Source organism: Nymphaea colorata, chromosome 12 (assembly GCF_008831285.2).
Source record: "Nymphaea colorata isolate Beijing-Zhang1983 chromosome 12, ASM883128v2, whole genome shotgun sequence".
Lineage (NCBI taxonomy): Eukaryota > Viridiplantae > Streptophyta > Magnoliopsida > Nymphaeales > Nymphaeaceae > Nymphaea > Nymphaea colorata.
Genome location: NC_045149.1, coordinates 798,355 through 813,181, shown reverse-complemented (window position 1 = coordinate 813,181; position 14,827 = coordinate 798,355). Strand labels below are relative to the sequence as shown.

Below are 14,827 nucleotides of genomic sequence, written 5' to 3'. Positions count from 1 at the left end.
TTTCTTACCTTATTGATGTACATGAAATAAATAGAGGGACTCAATCAGAAAATGAGAGCCCTATTGATGAATATGAACATGTGACTACTACTGATGATGTTCAAACCCCCTCAAAATCTATTAAAAGATCAGAAAAAATCAGACGTGATCCTACACATATAGCCGATGATGAAATATATTCTATCAACAAATATGTAACATATGACAAGGTCTCATCTGACCATGCCAAGGTCATTAGGAATCTCGACAAAATTCAATAGCCCAAAACTTTTCAAGAGGCTCAGAAAGATCCTAAAAATGGAGAAAAACAATTGATAAGGAGCTAGAAGCTTTAAGACAAAATAATACATAGACTTAGTTGTTGCACCCAAAAACACAAGCATAGTGGGATGCAAAATGGCAATATAAAATGAAATATAAACGTTATGGGACCATAGAAAGATACAAGGCATGACTAGTAGCTAAAGGGTTATAGACTAAGGGCCTAGATTCTGAAGAAGCTTTTTGCTTGAGTCACAAAGATGAATAGGCCGTTTACTCTTTATTTCTTGCAGCCAATTGAAGTATTCACCAATTATACGTAAAAAATGCATTCCTACAAGGAAAATTGAGCAAGGAAATCTACACATGGACACCCTGAAGAAGGAAAAGGTTGTGTATGCAAGCTCAGTACTCCATATACGGTCTAACGCAATCTCCTAGAACTTTGTACATAAAGTGTAACCAAGCATTAGAAAAAATAGGGTACTAAGTGTCACACTAACAACACTTTATTTGTTAAAAAGCAAAGAGAAAGCATTATTGTTGTCCTAATCTATGTGGATGACATTGTGGTAGCTGGAAATGATACTGAAAGCATTTAGAATCTGAAGATCTACTGAAAGAAAACCTTTGACATAAAGAATCAAGGTAAACTTAAATACTTTTTGGGTATTGATACAAATTTCAAAATTGGACCATTTGACAATGAACATTAACTTGGAAAAGAGAGGTTCCAATGGCTTGTTGGTAAGCTAATATATTTATCTGCTACACTATCTGACATTTCTTATGTTTTGAATATTATAGGCAAGTACATGCATGGCAAAGGAAATCACACATGAAGGCAGCTGACTACGTCCTTAGATATGCGAAAGGTTCGCCCGATCAAGGTCTCTAGTATGAAAGGAATAAGAACATTGACTTTATCAGCTTCACAAATGCTGATTGATCATATGATGCTAGTGATAGAAGATCTGCTATGGGATATTGCTTCTTGGTAGGTTAAAATCTAGTGGCTTGGAAGAGAAAAAAAAAACAAAAGAGTTATAGCCAAGTCTAGTACTGAAGTTGAACACTGAAAAATTGCATCAGGGGCAACTGAACTTATATGAACAAAGAACTTAATTGAAGAGTTGGGTGTCAAGACAAAAAGCCAATGGACATGTTATGTGACAACAAGGTAGCTATATACATCCCTACAAATCCTTTTTTTCATGAGGCAACCAAGTATATTGAAATTGATCATCATTATGTCTGAGAAAAAGTCACATTAGGTGATATTAGAACTCCACATATAAAAGGCTTCAATCGAGTCGCTGATGTATTGATCAAAGGAGCTACCAAGGTGAAGCTTCAAGCTGCAATGAGTAAGCCGGGATGTCACAACATTTACAGCCCACTTGATGGGGACTGTTAGAAATGCAGCAATCATGAAGAGGTCAATAACTTTAATTTGACATGGAAAAAAATTGCATGAAGACTTTGGGAACATTAAGCAACAGCCCATTCCATCGCTCATCAGTGCAACATTTTTGGAAACCTCCTTATGTTCGTCCTTCACTGATTGTAGTGACAATATGAACAATAAGGAAAATTGATCGGTCTCCTGTGGATATTGGCTCTTAAATTGAACCACATAAGGATTGCACTCTCTCTCTTTCTCACTCGTTCTCTTTCTCTCTCTCTCTCATTACTTGCTATGCTGTTGTCAATAATTTTGCTTCGGATCTGAACTTGACAAGCTTCAATGAATTCTATTGTGATAGATTGTGATAGGGGAAGCAAACAAACCATCGATGTTTTGTCTTGACGTCAAGGCTTCACAAATGTTGTGATGGGTGAAGCTGATGTTGCTTCAGCTGTGACGAACTGAGTTGAATCAGTGCTAGTAGTGAACGTGTCAAGGTGGTTTTCCTTCAAATCAGAGCTTCACATTTGCATTGTGCAAAAGTATTTTAATTTTTTTTCAATAAATTGAGGGGATTATCTATATATATATCTGTGTGTGTGTGCATGTGAGGCTAGAGAAAGAAGAGGAGATATATTTAATGATATATAGCTTCTTCATTTAATCTTCTGCACCATTAATTTGCTTCAAGAGAAGGTGGTATCTAATAGAACAGAGGCATTGTATAAGGAATGAATGGTCAAAGGGACCAGTAAGTTGCCAGACAAACAATAGGAACCCCCAAGAATGCAACCAATGATGAATAGCTGCAAAGATCCATCAACGGAAAAATGTGCTACGGTGAAGAACAATGAACTGATCACAACTGCTGACGGCCATGTCATTGATGATGCAATTGATGTCAAAAGGAATCCCCTGTAGACCATTTCTTCTAGTAAAGGAGCAATAAAGCAATAGAGAATTATGCATGCTAACTGAGATATTGAGCCACTCAATAGAATCTCCTTCAGTATTGGGTTTCTTATCTCCTGCATGTTTAAAAGGTTGCATGAACTGAAATTAAGATAATATCAAGATTTAAAATGACCATTTAAGTGCAATTATCAAATGACTTAACCCCATATAAAGTTGCCTATTAATTTGGCACCAACATTATAAATCATAGAGCTAAAGTAACAAAGTAGAACAACTGCTATGCAACTAGAGCTCATGATATTGGGTTAGCTATCATTTTTACATTTTGATGTAATCATTGACATGAATATGAACGAGCTCAAGAGATTAAAAAGAATAGGGAGAAACTACAAGCCTCATACATACATAGCATAGATCTTACCAATGTATATTTCACATGTCATGCTTTCTTGAAATGCCTATACGTGCTGCCTCTTCATATCAAATATTCCATGTAATTCTTTTTTTCAACTATGCTATTGTCTAAGTCAAATAGATGCGAGTATGAGTGCACATGCCAATATCCATGGTATTGTGAGTAAGACACAAAATTCTTCAAAATGTTGATATGTAGTTATAAAAAGTTGTGCATGTGTGTGCATATATACACATATGACACACAACCTCTCTTTCTCTCTCTCTGCTAGACGTCAGATGGCTAAAAATTAAAATTCATCTATCATCCAGTGTATTTACTGCTGTAGAATGTCGTATGGCCAGTTGCTGCATGGCTAAAACTTAAAAATTTGTTTCCTGAAAAAACCATGAATCATCGACAAAACTACCACAGATTGTTGCCGCATCATAATTGTCATTAATGTCAATGTAGTTACTATTTTTTAACAAATTTTTAACCATCCGATGCAACATTGATATCAGATAGGATTGAATTGTCCTTTTACGTGTGTGTTTGTGTAATATCAGTAAGAGAATCAAAGTTTATCAAGAGGATATCTTTCTAATAAACATATTACTGCTGGTTACTTGGCACCCCAATATAATAAGATATTATATCATTAATAATCTCCACAAAATCACTTATTTGTAAGCATTTTAGTTCAGTTTTATTTTCAAGTATGCCTCAAAGATTTGAACTTCTTTCTTTTCCTTGGGCAAAATTTAACCAGATTATCCACATGCTAAAAAGGGTAAATTTCTTCACAATGAGATTGTTAGAAAGAGGTGCAAACCTTGGAACCCATGTCAAAGTAATCAGCAATCATGGATGTCAATATGGCAAAGGATATTAGAAGTCCCAGACCAACAACTGATGGTTTTAAAGTGTTCCTTTCTTTCAAAACATTCCCTTGGAAGAGGCTCATAAATTTGAAGCACGGATTTGCTGTATGTCTTAGCAGGGCAAGAGCAGCAACCAACTCCAATGATACTGCAATGAGAAGAGACAGCACCTACAAATATGAACTAGGATTGATCACTCCATGTCATTAGGAGATCCAAGTACATCTTTACTTTTGATAAAACATGCATCTAATAAAACTAACATTAAAGAGAAGGAAGTTAAAAATTTTCATAAAAATTCTCTAGAATTGAAAATGAATTTAGTCATTGAAGTTGTTAAAATATTAATTTGTAATATATTTTGGATTTGATATCCAAAATCCATATCCAGAAAAAAGTGAAGAGGCATCTAAAATGAAATGTTACTTTCAGGTGACACATTTGTGAAGAATTGCAACTTTAAACCTCTTTGTGATTTACCAAAGAGGTGTCATGCTTCATATAAAAAGGTACACCCTTTTGTAACAATGTTGTACTATCCATTCTTTGTGGGCACTATAAATAGCCCACCTCTCGTTTTGCAAATCATTTCCATTGGCTCATGTTCAATAAAATAATAGTTTTTTAGTGCACTTGTATAAGTGTAAGAAAGTCTTTCTTGCCCCTATTCTTCTCAATTTCATTCTTGTGCAACCATTCTTTTTTTGTTTTTGTTCATCCAATTAAAATACTGAAAAATTCCAATAAATGGTGTTAGAGCCAGATTGAAGGAGACTACATCATTGTTGAAATTATGATGGTGAATGCAAATAACTCTGCCACCAATCTTTCTCAATTGCAAGTGCCAGTTTTTTATGGTGAAGGCTATGGATTTTGTAGTCTAAAAATGAAGACTCTACATGCCTAACATGAGCTATAGGAGATCATTCAAAGTGGTAAGAGGAACCATCAGATGATGTGATTCTTGCATCATGGACATCATCCAAACAAAAAGAATTCAAGGTTAACAAGAAGAAATATGCAAAGGCACCTCTATGTATCCAGCTTGTGGTAAGTAATGAAATATTGCCTCAGATTATGAATTCAACTTCATCCAAAAAAGCTTGGAAAAGCTTAAAAAATGAATTCCAAGCTCCAAGAAAATCATCTTCATCAAGCTTCAAGGATTATGGAGACATTTTGAGACATTCTCTATGAAGGGCAATAAATCTATTAAAGGATTCTTTTCTAAAGTTATTGAAAACGTAAATCAAATAAGGAGCTATTGTGACAAAATTGAAGAAAAGAAAATAGTCAAGAAAATTTTGAGAAGTTCGCCACAAAAATATGACTGTCATAGCTGCTATAGCAAAAGATTTATCGACTCTATCATCTCAAAAAACATGAGAAGCGGATTGCAAGGTTTTAAGTCTCAAACCATTGAATCTGCACTCCAAACAAGGCCAAATATTGATGAAGAAAGGAAGGCTCCAACGAATATCAATTCTTAAAAGGAAGAAATCAAAAGTTTGCCAATGGATAGCAAAAAGAAAATTACTCTACACAATGAACATACTTGCAGATCTTGTATCGGTAACTGCATCCAATATAAAAAAAGCGCAGTTGTTTCAAGGTTTTATATATGAATGAGATATTTTCGGGTTCACCATGAAGATCCCTGGCAACATTAAACCTAACTTTCTATAATTTGACTTTTAAATTGTATGTTTCAAACAAGAAACACCACCCAGTGTTTCATACCCTTCATAAGCAATTGTGGCATATATGAAATTTGAACACAAATTCCAATTAAATGGACGATAATCACCCATGTATATTGTTACATTTCACTCAAACTATACATGGATATGACTTACGAAGGTATGGTTTGAAAGGCCACATGAATGGTCCACATAAAAAAATTGAAGCAAGTATGTACATTTAAAAATATTCTTAATTACCTTTAGAGCCACTAAGAAAATGCCCTTAGAAGTCTAGGAACCACTTTTTTGGCAAATTAAAGGCATCTTCAGTGCTTTAAGCTGCTGGTTTGCCAATTTCTCTACAGCAAGGACTTAATATATAAGTTGACTAGCCAACTAACTAGAGCATGGTGGGTTGATGTAATTAGTTGTCCAATTTTTATTATTATTTTTAGTGTTGCGAGGCCAGCTTCAAGGCTAAACGCTACTGTTCCTTAACAAGTAGTTCTCAGTTGGGGCACAAAATTTCTCTTAAAGTCTTGGGAGAGCTAAGTTATTTTGTTGGTATTGAAGCTCGAACCACTTCTCAAGGATTGGTATTATCTCAAAAAAATATGCTCTCTATTTGCTTCACAATGCAAACATGGTAGGTGCAAAATCATCACCTACACCTATGTCCACTTCCAAAAAATCAAGGGACTAGGCATACATGTCATGATCAACTGAGTATCACAATATGGAAAGCTAAGTTATTTTTTCTTAAAGACTTGGGAGCTATGTCACATAGGTACGAGTACGGGTACGGTGTTTTCGCCAATCTTGGTACGGTGGTATGGCAGTAATTATATATTTTTAATTTCAAAAACGAAAATTGATATCATCACATCATTAAGACAATGTTACTTTCGTAGTTCCTACATATAATCTCATAAAAAAAACATAAATAGACTAAAACAATGTTTTTTGTTGTGGTTTGGATCAGTTCCAACCTGTAACTAATCCAAACATATCCAGTCCCGATACGGGTACACCGGTATGGGTATGTGGCCTCCCCACGTACTACTATGACTTAGCTTGGGAGAGGTAAGTTATTTTCTTGGTATTGAAGCTTGGACCACTTCTCAAGGATTGGCGTTACCTCAAAAAAATATGCTCCCTATTTGCTTCACAATGCAGCATGGTAGAATCATTGCCTACACCTATGTCCACTTCCAAAAAATCAAGGGATTATGCATACATATCATGATCGATTGAATGGTTGGCACTCTGTAGTATTTTACATTAACTCGGCCTAATCTAACCTTGTCAGACAATAAAGCCTGTCAATTTGTGCACAGCCAACTACTGAGCATTGGGCAGGTGTGAAATATATTGTGTGTTACATCAAGGGCACTCTCAAATATGGCCTTATTAGACTTTTAATCAGATTTTTCTCTCCAGGCCTTCTTTGATGCTAATTGGGCATGATGCCCTAATGGCCACAAGAACACTGGTGGGTATGCTACATTTCTTGGCCCGAATTTTCTATCTTGGAGATACAATAAGCAACACACTATTGCCCAATCTAGCTGAGAAGTTTCATAGAGATTTGTTGCTAACACCACCATAGAAGTTCTATGGCTACACCTCTTGCTCAAAGAACCATTGGTAACTATCTCCATCATTCCTATCATCTGGTGTCACAATGTTAGTGCTACCTACATAGGGGTGTAGGCCTCATCCTATTTTTCACAACACAGCAAGCATGTTTAGGTTGATATGTGTTTCATTAGAGATCAAATTGCTAAGAATGAGCTAGCTAGCAGTCAAGCATATTCCTTAATCACACCAAGTTGCTGTTGTTTTTATTGAAGCTTTGCCTACCGATCAGTTCCAACAACTTAGATCGAAACTCAACATTCTTTCAGGAATATAGGGTTTGCATGAGAATATAAGAGAACCATCTTCCAAACAATGTATGATGCTCATCCTCATCCTATGGATCCCGAAGAAAACTGTTACAAGAAAGGAGAAGTTATTTCAGTGTCAAAATAGGCAACTAAACCTGCTAGCATTTCTAATCATCAATGGAAATCATATCTCAGTGTCACAAGATTTGTTCCATCTAAAGTGTAGTCATGTGCTGTTATATCTTCCCTTATTAAGTCTATAATGACATTTCCATTGACAAAGGTACCACTCATATCATCAGAGAAAGAGAGATGACATAGGATACTCTTCTCCAAACCTCTATAATTTTTTGCGTGTTTATCCTTTCTTGCTTAACTAAAATAGTTATAGTTAGTGTATGCAAACTTTCATCAATTATTAAAGCCATGATACTTATATTGGCGTGTTTGGGTGATACTCTTACATGTCATTTTTTAGGGCAATTTGTGTCCATTTAAGGCATATTTAGATAACTGTCAAAATTGAATTTGTGAAAAACACAAATCCAAGAAACTGCTGCCTCCAAGCGTTTCATGTCATTTACAAAAAAAAGAAAAAAAAACACATTATTATATTGTCAGCGAAACACACAAACCATGTTTTAAAAATTAGTTAAGAAACCAAGTTGCCACAGAACATAGTTTTCAGTTTTCACAAAAACAATCTTTTTTGTTGTATCATCCGAACACAACATGCTACTCGAATTGTAACTCATTAACAAATAGTGGATAAAAATAGAAACAGTTCGCAAGGTTCCAACAATTAGTAATTAATCCTTCAAATATTCATTGCAATGTTATATGTATCGTACGATGCTAGTACGCTTACGATACATGATATGCTTGTGTATCCTAAGTGTATCACCCATATCATGCGATATGAGCGATACACCCCCATATCGTACAACACAAGGAAAAATGCAAAAAAGGGGCCATTTTTTGCGTTATGTTTTAAAGTTTAAACACTCCTCTCTCCTTCTCTCTTATTACTTCTAAAAACTTCAAGAGACGTTGGAGGGAGAGATTTTTTCCATTTCAAAAAAAAAAATCACTAAGGATTCATCGATTTGGGAGAGCCTACTAGCCAGTGAAGAAGCTTTCTCGTAGTGGGAACTGTGGGAAACTTGGAGAAAGAGGTGTTTTGGGTTTCTAACACCAAGAAGGTAAAAAAATTACTCCTTTTCACCATTGAATCGTTCATTTCTCTTATTTTCTACAGTTAATCGTAGGTTTTTACTTGTTTTGTGAAGAAGGTTTTTACTTGTTTTGTGAAGATATAATGTTGGACCTTGCATGGTAATGGTGTACAAGGGTGCATCCCAAAGAGAGGATAAAATTTATATGTAATTTTTGTAAGCAAATCATATCATGAGGGATCTCTCACTTTAAACACCATATAGCTGGTACACACAACAATGTGGCTCAATGCACTAGCTCTCAGGAGAACCCATTGTCACCCTATGTCAAGCACCAATGTTTGGAGCTTATTAATGCCATGAAAGCAAATATGATTAAAAAGAAAATAAATGAGGAAGATGGGGACTCGTATGAAGAGGAAGGAAGCGAATGTAAAGATGTTGAGCTTGAAGAAGAAGATGTTGGTGTGAGTTTCGGAACAGATAAAGGGAAAGGAATCATGCATAGAGGTAGTTCTTCAGCTGCAACAAAAAAGAGAAGAGGTAAAAGTATAATTTCATGAGGACATGGCAGGAGTCATGGTCGTACTATTGGACTAGTGGTAGTAGAGTACCTACTATGAGGTCGAGTATTGGATCTGGTTCGATCAAGAATTTTTTCCCCACTTATACTGCTACAGGTGCTCAGCCTGAGATTCGTACAGCTATGTGTTCAAACGATATTATTGCCAGAATAGATAATACCATAGGGAGATGGGTTCTATGACACATCCATTCTCTTTAACGTAGCAAACTCTATTCATTTTCAGCCTATAGCAGATGCAATCGCTTTTGTAGGCTGATGGAATAAATGCCCTCTTATCATAAATCGCGAGGTAAAATTCTAAATAATGCAGTTAGAGATGTGAAGACATATTGTGATGAACTGAAATTGAGCTGGAAAGACACAAGATGCAATGTAATGGCAGATACGTGGATGGACATCAAGAACATAACATTGGTAAACTTCCTTGTATATTGCCCCTTAGGTACAATGTTTTTAAAATCTATTGATTTGTCTGATACTCCTGAGACTACTGATTTTTTGTGTGGGATTTTTGATAAAGTTATACAAGAAAATGAGCCTAAGAATGTCATGCAATTTACCACTGATAATGCAGTAAATTGTAAAACTGCAAGTGAAATGTTAGCAGCACAATATAGGACATTTTATTGGATCTCATGTGTTGCTTACTGTTTAAATCTAATACTTCAAGATCTTAGTGAAAGAGATGATATGATGTGGACATTCAAAGTTGCTAAGAAATCATGAAGTTTATTTATAATCATGCTTATGTCTTGAACTTGATGAGAAAATTCATAAATGAGGTTGAATTGATTCGACTTGCACAAACACAGTTTGCCACAAATGTTTTGACTGTGCAGGTATAGTCAAACAAAGAAATCCTCTCAGGCAGATGTTTTCAACTGATGATTAGGTTGCATATCCACACGCCTATAAAAGAGAGGCTACCACGGTTGTTGATATTATATTCAACACTAAATATTGGGAATCATGTGTGAACTTATTAAAGGTTTGTGTACCTCTAGTGAAAGTCCTTAGATTGGATATTTATACGAGGCTATGGACAGAGCAAAGGAAGCCATTAGAGATAATTTGAAGGGCAAAAAGAAGTTGTACATGTCTATATGGAAGGTTATAGATGAAAGGCGGTCTGAACAACTTCATCGCTCACTTCATGCAGTAGTCTACTACCTAAATCTTGCTATTAGATATCTTCCTACTTTTAACAAGGACAAGGAGGTTGAGTATAGCATGTTGGATTGTATTGAGATATTGGAAAGTGATTATAGAGAAAAAAAAGTTGTCCATATGTCGATCAACAAATATGATATTTGTTAAAATAACATGGGGAGAGACACAGCAATTCGATGCAGGACATCCTTGCATCCAGGTAATAGAAAAAAAGGACTTTATCTTATCTACTTCTTTTATTGTTATTTTATTTATTGTTTCTACCTGCTCATATATTTACTATTTCGTATTTACTTTCCATCTGTTATTAGATTTGTGGTGCAGCAGGCTAGGCCTTGATTGGCCAGAATTAAAGAATCTTGTAAATAGAATCCTCAGCCAAACATGCAGTGCAACTGGATGTAAAATAAATTAGAGTGCATTTTAGCACATCCACAGTAAGAAGAGAATAGACTGGAACATAAAAAGTTGAATGACCTTGTTTTTGTTCGTTAGAATATGAAGTTAAGACAAAGGTAAATTAAATACATTTGTTATGCAAAATTGCCAATTCTAATATATATTTTTATTTTTAACAAGCTGTTAAGTTTTTCTCTTGTTGTACTTAAGGCAAATAGAAGCAGCATCAGCGAGGATGCATCACACACAACTTGATCCCATCAGCCTTGACAATTCTAATGTATTAGATTCTTGGCTTGAAGAAGAACCATTTGCGAATCTGATGAGGACGATCTTGATTTTTTGAACATTGAAGGTGCAATGGAGCTTTTTGAAGAATGAGAGGTTGGAGAGCAATGGAATGTTGGTAACATTCCAACAAAAGGGATACATGCAATTAATGAAGAAAATAAATATTATGATGAAGATGATGATGCAAATGACGAGGATTATCATTGAATCAAGAAAGATGATAACTATATGTTTTGAACTTATGAATTGTGATGTAATCTAAGTCCTAAGAAGCTAAGACTTCAAGTTCTAAGGCTCTAAGTCCTAAGATTCTATGGAATCTTCAAGTTTAAAATGGTGATGGATGCATATTATGTTATTTTGAATCTCTGATTTCTTATTTTTGAATGTGTTATTGATATACATGAATGTTCCTTATGTATGATGATTTTTTTATATTGAATACATTTTTCTTGAATTTTTTCTGATTTTTGTTTTTTTCTCTATTTTTATGATTTTTTAATGTTTTTAAATTAAAAAATTGATTTTACGATACGCTGCGCTTTGTTTGCAATACGTTACGATACAACATGTAGGTCGGCCTGACTGATACCCATTACGCTACACCTTTTACAACATTGATTCATAGCATGCTTGAATGACACTTCAAAACGTCATTTTCAAGGCAAAATATTGTTTTATCTCAAAACAGCATTTTCAGATTGTTTGAGTGACCACAAAAACAATTTTAACAAAACTTTGTTTGAAAAAGATATTGAATAATGTGGCCCCCTCAAGGTTATTTGTAGAAAAACTGTTTTTGACACTCAAACATGGAAACAAGTTATAAAAAAACAATTGGAAAATTATTTTCAGAAAATAACGTTTTTTTTTTTTAGGTTGTCATTTAAGGGTGGAGGCCTGGGCCAGCAGGGGGATTGGCCTCCCTCATATTTTAAAAAAATTGAATTTAAAAGTGTTAGTTTATTGTATATAAAAAAAATTTAAAAATTCTATTTTGATCTCTGTTAAAATTTTGAAAATGCAGTTTTATCCCTGCAACGAAACCCTGCTGTTTACGCTCCGGAAAAAAAAAAAACATGCTTTTTAAGAGGTTGAGTAAACGTTTTTTTTTTTCAACCATCCCCTAAAGAACCGTAGAAAAGGAAAAATTGACCACCGTAGATATCCCATATCCCACACTTCTGTTCAGCCGAATAAACGCCAACAAAAAAGAAGAGGATAACTTTACCTTGGTCTGCGGATCGAATTGAGGCTGACGCAGGAGGGAAGCAGCAATGGAGAGCCCCCCGACGCTGAGGGGGATATGGAGCAGGAAGAGGTAGAGGGCCATGTTCACCCACACGCCTCCCTCACTATCATCCCACGGAGCCACCGCAGGGAGCGTCGACAAGCTCTGTAAGCTCGGCCTCGGTGGATCGGCCTTATCCTACATACGAAAGCACCAAGTCAGTGGGCAGAAAAGCAGAGCAGAGCAAGCAGCGGAGCAGCAAGCGGCCAATAGGAAATTAATCAAGAGGATAGACAATGGAGGGCAGGAAGTACTCCGCTACAAATTCCAACATCATGACCATTGAAGCCCTGAGTTTGGTTATTTGATTTCAAAACGTTTCCTTGATTAACGATGCAATCAAATACCCGAAGGATTTGTTTGCTGTATAGGAATTATGACTTCGTCTCTGAAAATTACCCAGATCAGTTTTCTCAAACCTGGTTTTCTAATACATTGGGGAGGAGCTTCTTCATAAAAAAAAAAGAAAAGAAAAAGAAAATCAGTTAATTGCTCCCGATCATCCAAACGGAGAAAGAACCCGATTTTCGGGCTACAACCAGTTTAATTTTAGTTCACCAACTTGGTTTCAAATGCACTCCAACCATAATTATAGTACAGCGTCTTGAACAGGATAGTAGTATTTTTCCTAAGGGGAAGGGGAGAGAAGATCATACCTCGGTCCCTCTGGAGCTCTTCCCCGCTGCAACCGGACCAGATAGTTTAGCTTGAATATGGTGGGAGGGAAACATTAATCTGGTAGTCCAGAGGTTTCTATTCTGGAAGGAAGCCGGAGCCTTGTTGACGGGAGCCAGTGCCTTACTGAGAGGAACCAAGGGGAAAATCATTGGCGAGGACGCCATGGCTGAAGCAGAGGACGATAAGGTCAGGGGGTGAGACTGACTTTCAAAAAGGGATCGGACTTTAGAAAACAGAAAAAAAAAAGGACGGGAACGGATCCGGCTCGATCTAATTAGAGGACACATAGTTCACGGAAGCTGAACAATGTGAATTATTTTTGGTCGCCGAAGCTACAGCATCGTCCAAAGATATCCGAACAGATATATGTTCGTTCCGGAAAACACAATCTCCTTAGCCACATCTGTCGCGAACTGTGGGCATTGTCAAAGCTTGACGCGGCCATTGAGGAGAATGTTCAGTCAGTAAACCTTTTTTTTCATTTTCACGAATGATCTTACGCCACGGTCTGTAAATCCTTTGTTTGTTTCTGCAAATCATGCATGCTGCCACTGACATTGAGTAAACAATGGTCTGAAAGCAATCGCGTCATCTCTTTGATCGAAAGGTGCTTCGATGAGAAACCTTTGGAGTCTCCATCATATAAGAAAAAGATCCATAAATCGTTCCGTTTCTTTTAAATACCCTGTCTGTTGGAAACTGTGCTTATATTTTCTTCTTCAGCAAATGAGTTCACATGTAGGATTTGCATTTGCTTTTTGTATTCCTGGAGCTATGTTTCGCAAATGCATATTCATCGTAATGAGTACCAAGTCAGTCAATCTTGATGGTGCAAGAATATTTCTCTTTGTTGTGTTAGCCGCATCAAATGCACTTAATTGCTATACTTGGAAACATATGTAAAGATGATCCAAAGATCTCCCACCGAAGCCCTAAATAAATTAAGAAAACAACAAATACAAACTATAACTTACGTGGATGTGCAGAATGACTAAGATTCATGGCTAACCCTTCATGAAACAATGAAGGATGCCTGTTAAGATACTTGAGCAATTCATTAGCTATTATTAAATCATCCTCATAAGAAATCAATTTTTTGGTCACCAAGTCCAAGCCCTCACAAACTTATTGATCTATGTTTTATCAATCCATCTCGAAATAAATGAGGATTTAAATAAACTATAGTTATAGTAGCATGAATTAGGGTGTGCAAATTATAGTTCTATCTTCTATCAATTATCTGCCAATATCACATATACTTTTCTCTTTTATCTTTGCTTGCAGTTCTTATAGCTTCTTTGGCTCTATCAAGTGCTTCATACAAGTATATCATAATAGCTCCTTCTTCATCTACCATTTTCAATACTTTCACTAATGGCTCAATTAGCATGATTATTTATATTCCATTTTTTCAAAATTCTTCATTTTCTTTAAAACTTGTAAATTCTTTTGCATCATATTGTTCCACTTCTTCTATGTGCCAACGATCATTAGAGATAACCATGAACCATAATAGTTTTTCCTCCTTTAAAATTGAATTCGAACAAATAAAATGAGAAGTAAATCTTGTTATAACTAGCCTTACTAGTTCCTTTCATTTTATATGTGTTCTCATGATATCCAAAGCTTGTTGTTTATTGTATACAAACTTTATAATCTACCTAACTTTCTTCATAATGTTTGCCACGTCATCTAAATGACCAATGTCTTCAAACATTAGGTCAATCCAATGAGTATCACTTGCAGTAGTAAAAATATTTAGATACCTTTCTTTAGAAACAACTTTCACCTCCTTGTAATTGAG

At 35.7% G+C, this 14,827-nt stretch overlaps 1 protein-coding gene across 3 annotated transcripts; it reads right to left on the bottom strand.

Annotated features, from left to right (window-relative positions):
* Positions 1–2,303: 2,303 nt before the first annotated feature.
* Positions 2,304–13,460, bottom strand: LOC116265463 (uncharacterized). 3 transcript variants are annotated; one of them, XM_031646060.2, is made up of 4 exons: positions 13,002–13,460; positions 12,286–12,483; positions 3,814–4,032; positions 2,304–2,722 (listed from the first exon to the last, which is right to left on the bottom strand). In XM_031646060.2, exons 1-4 carry the CDS (start codon positions 13,308–13,310, stop codon positions 2,489–2,491), a joined length of 960 nt encoding a protein of 319 aa, XP_031501920.1. In that variant the 5' UTR covers positions 13,311–13,460; the 3' UTR covers positions 2,304–2,488. The 3 variants fall into 3 exon arrangements, with proteins under 3 accessions (XP_031501920.1, XP_031501919.1, XP_031501921.1); XM_031646059.2 differs by having other exon boundaries at positions 2,304–2,697; XM_031646061.2 differs by having other exon boundaries at positions 2,304–2,584; positions 13,002–13,453.
* Between the last annotated feature and the right edge of the window lie 1,367 nt (positions 13,461–14,827).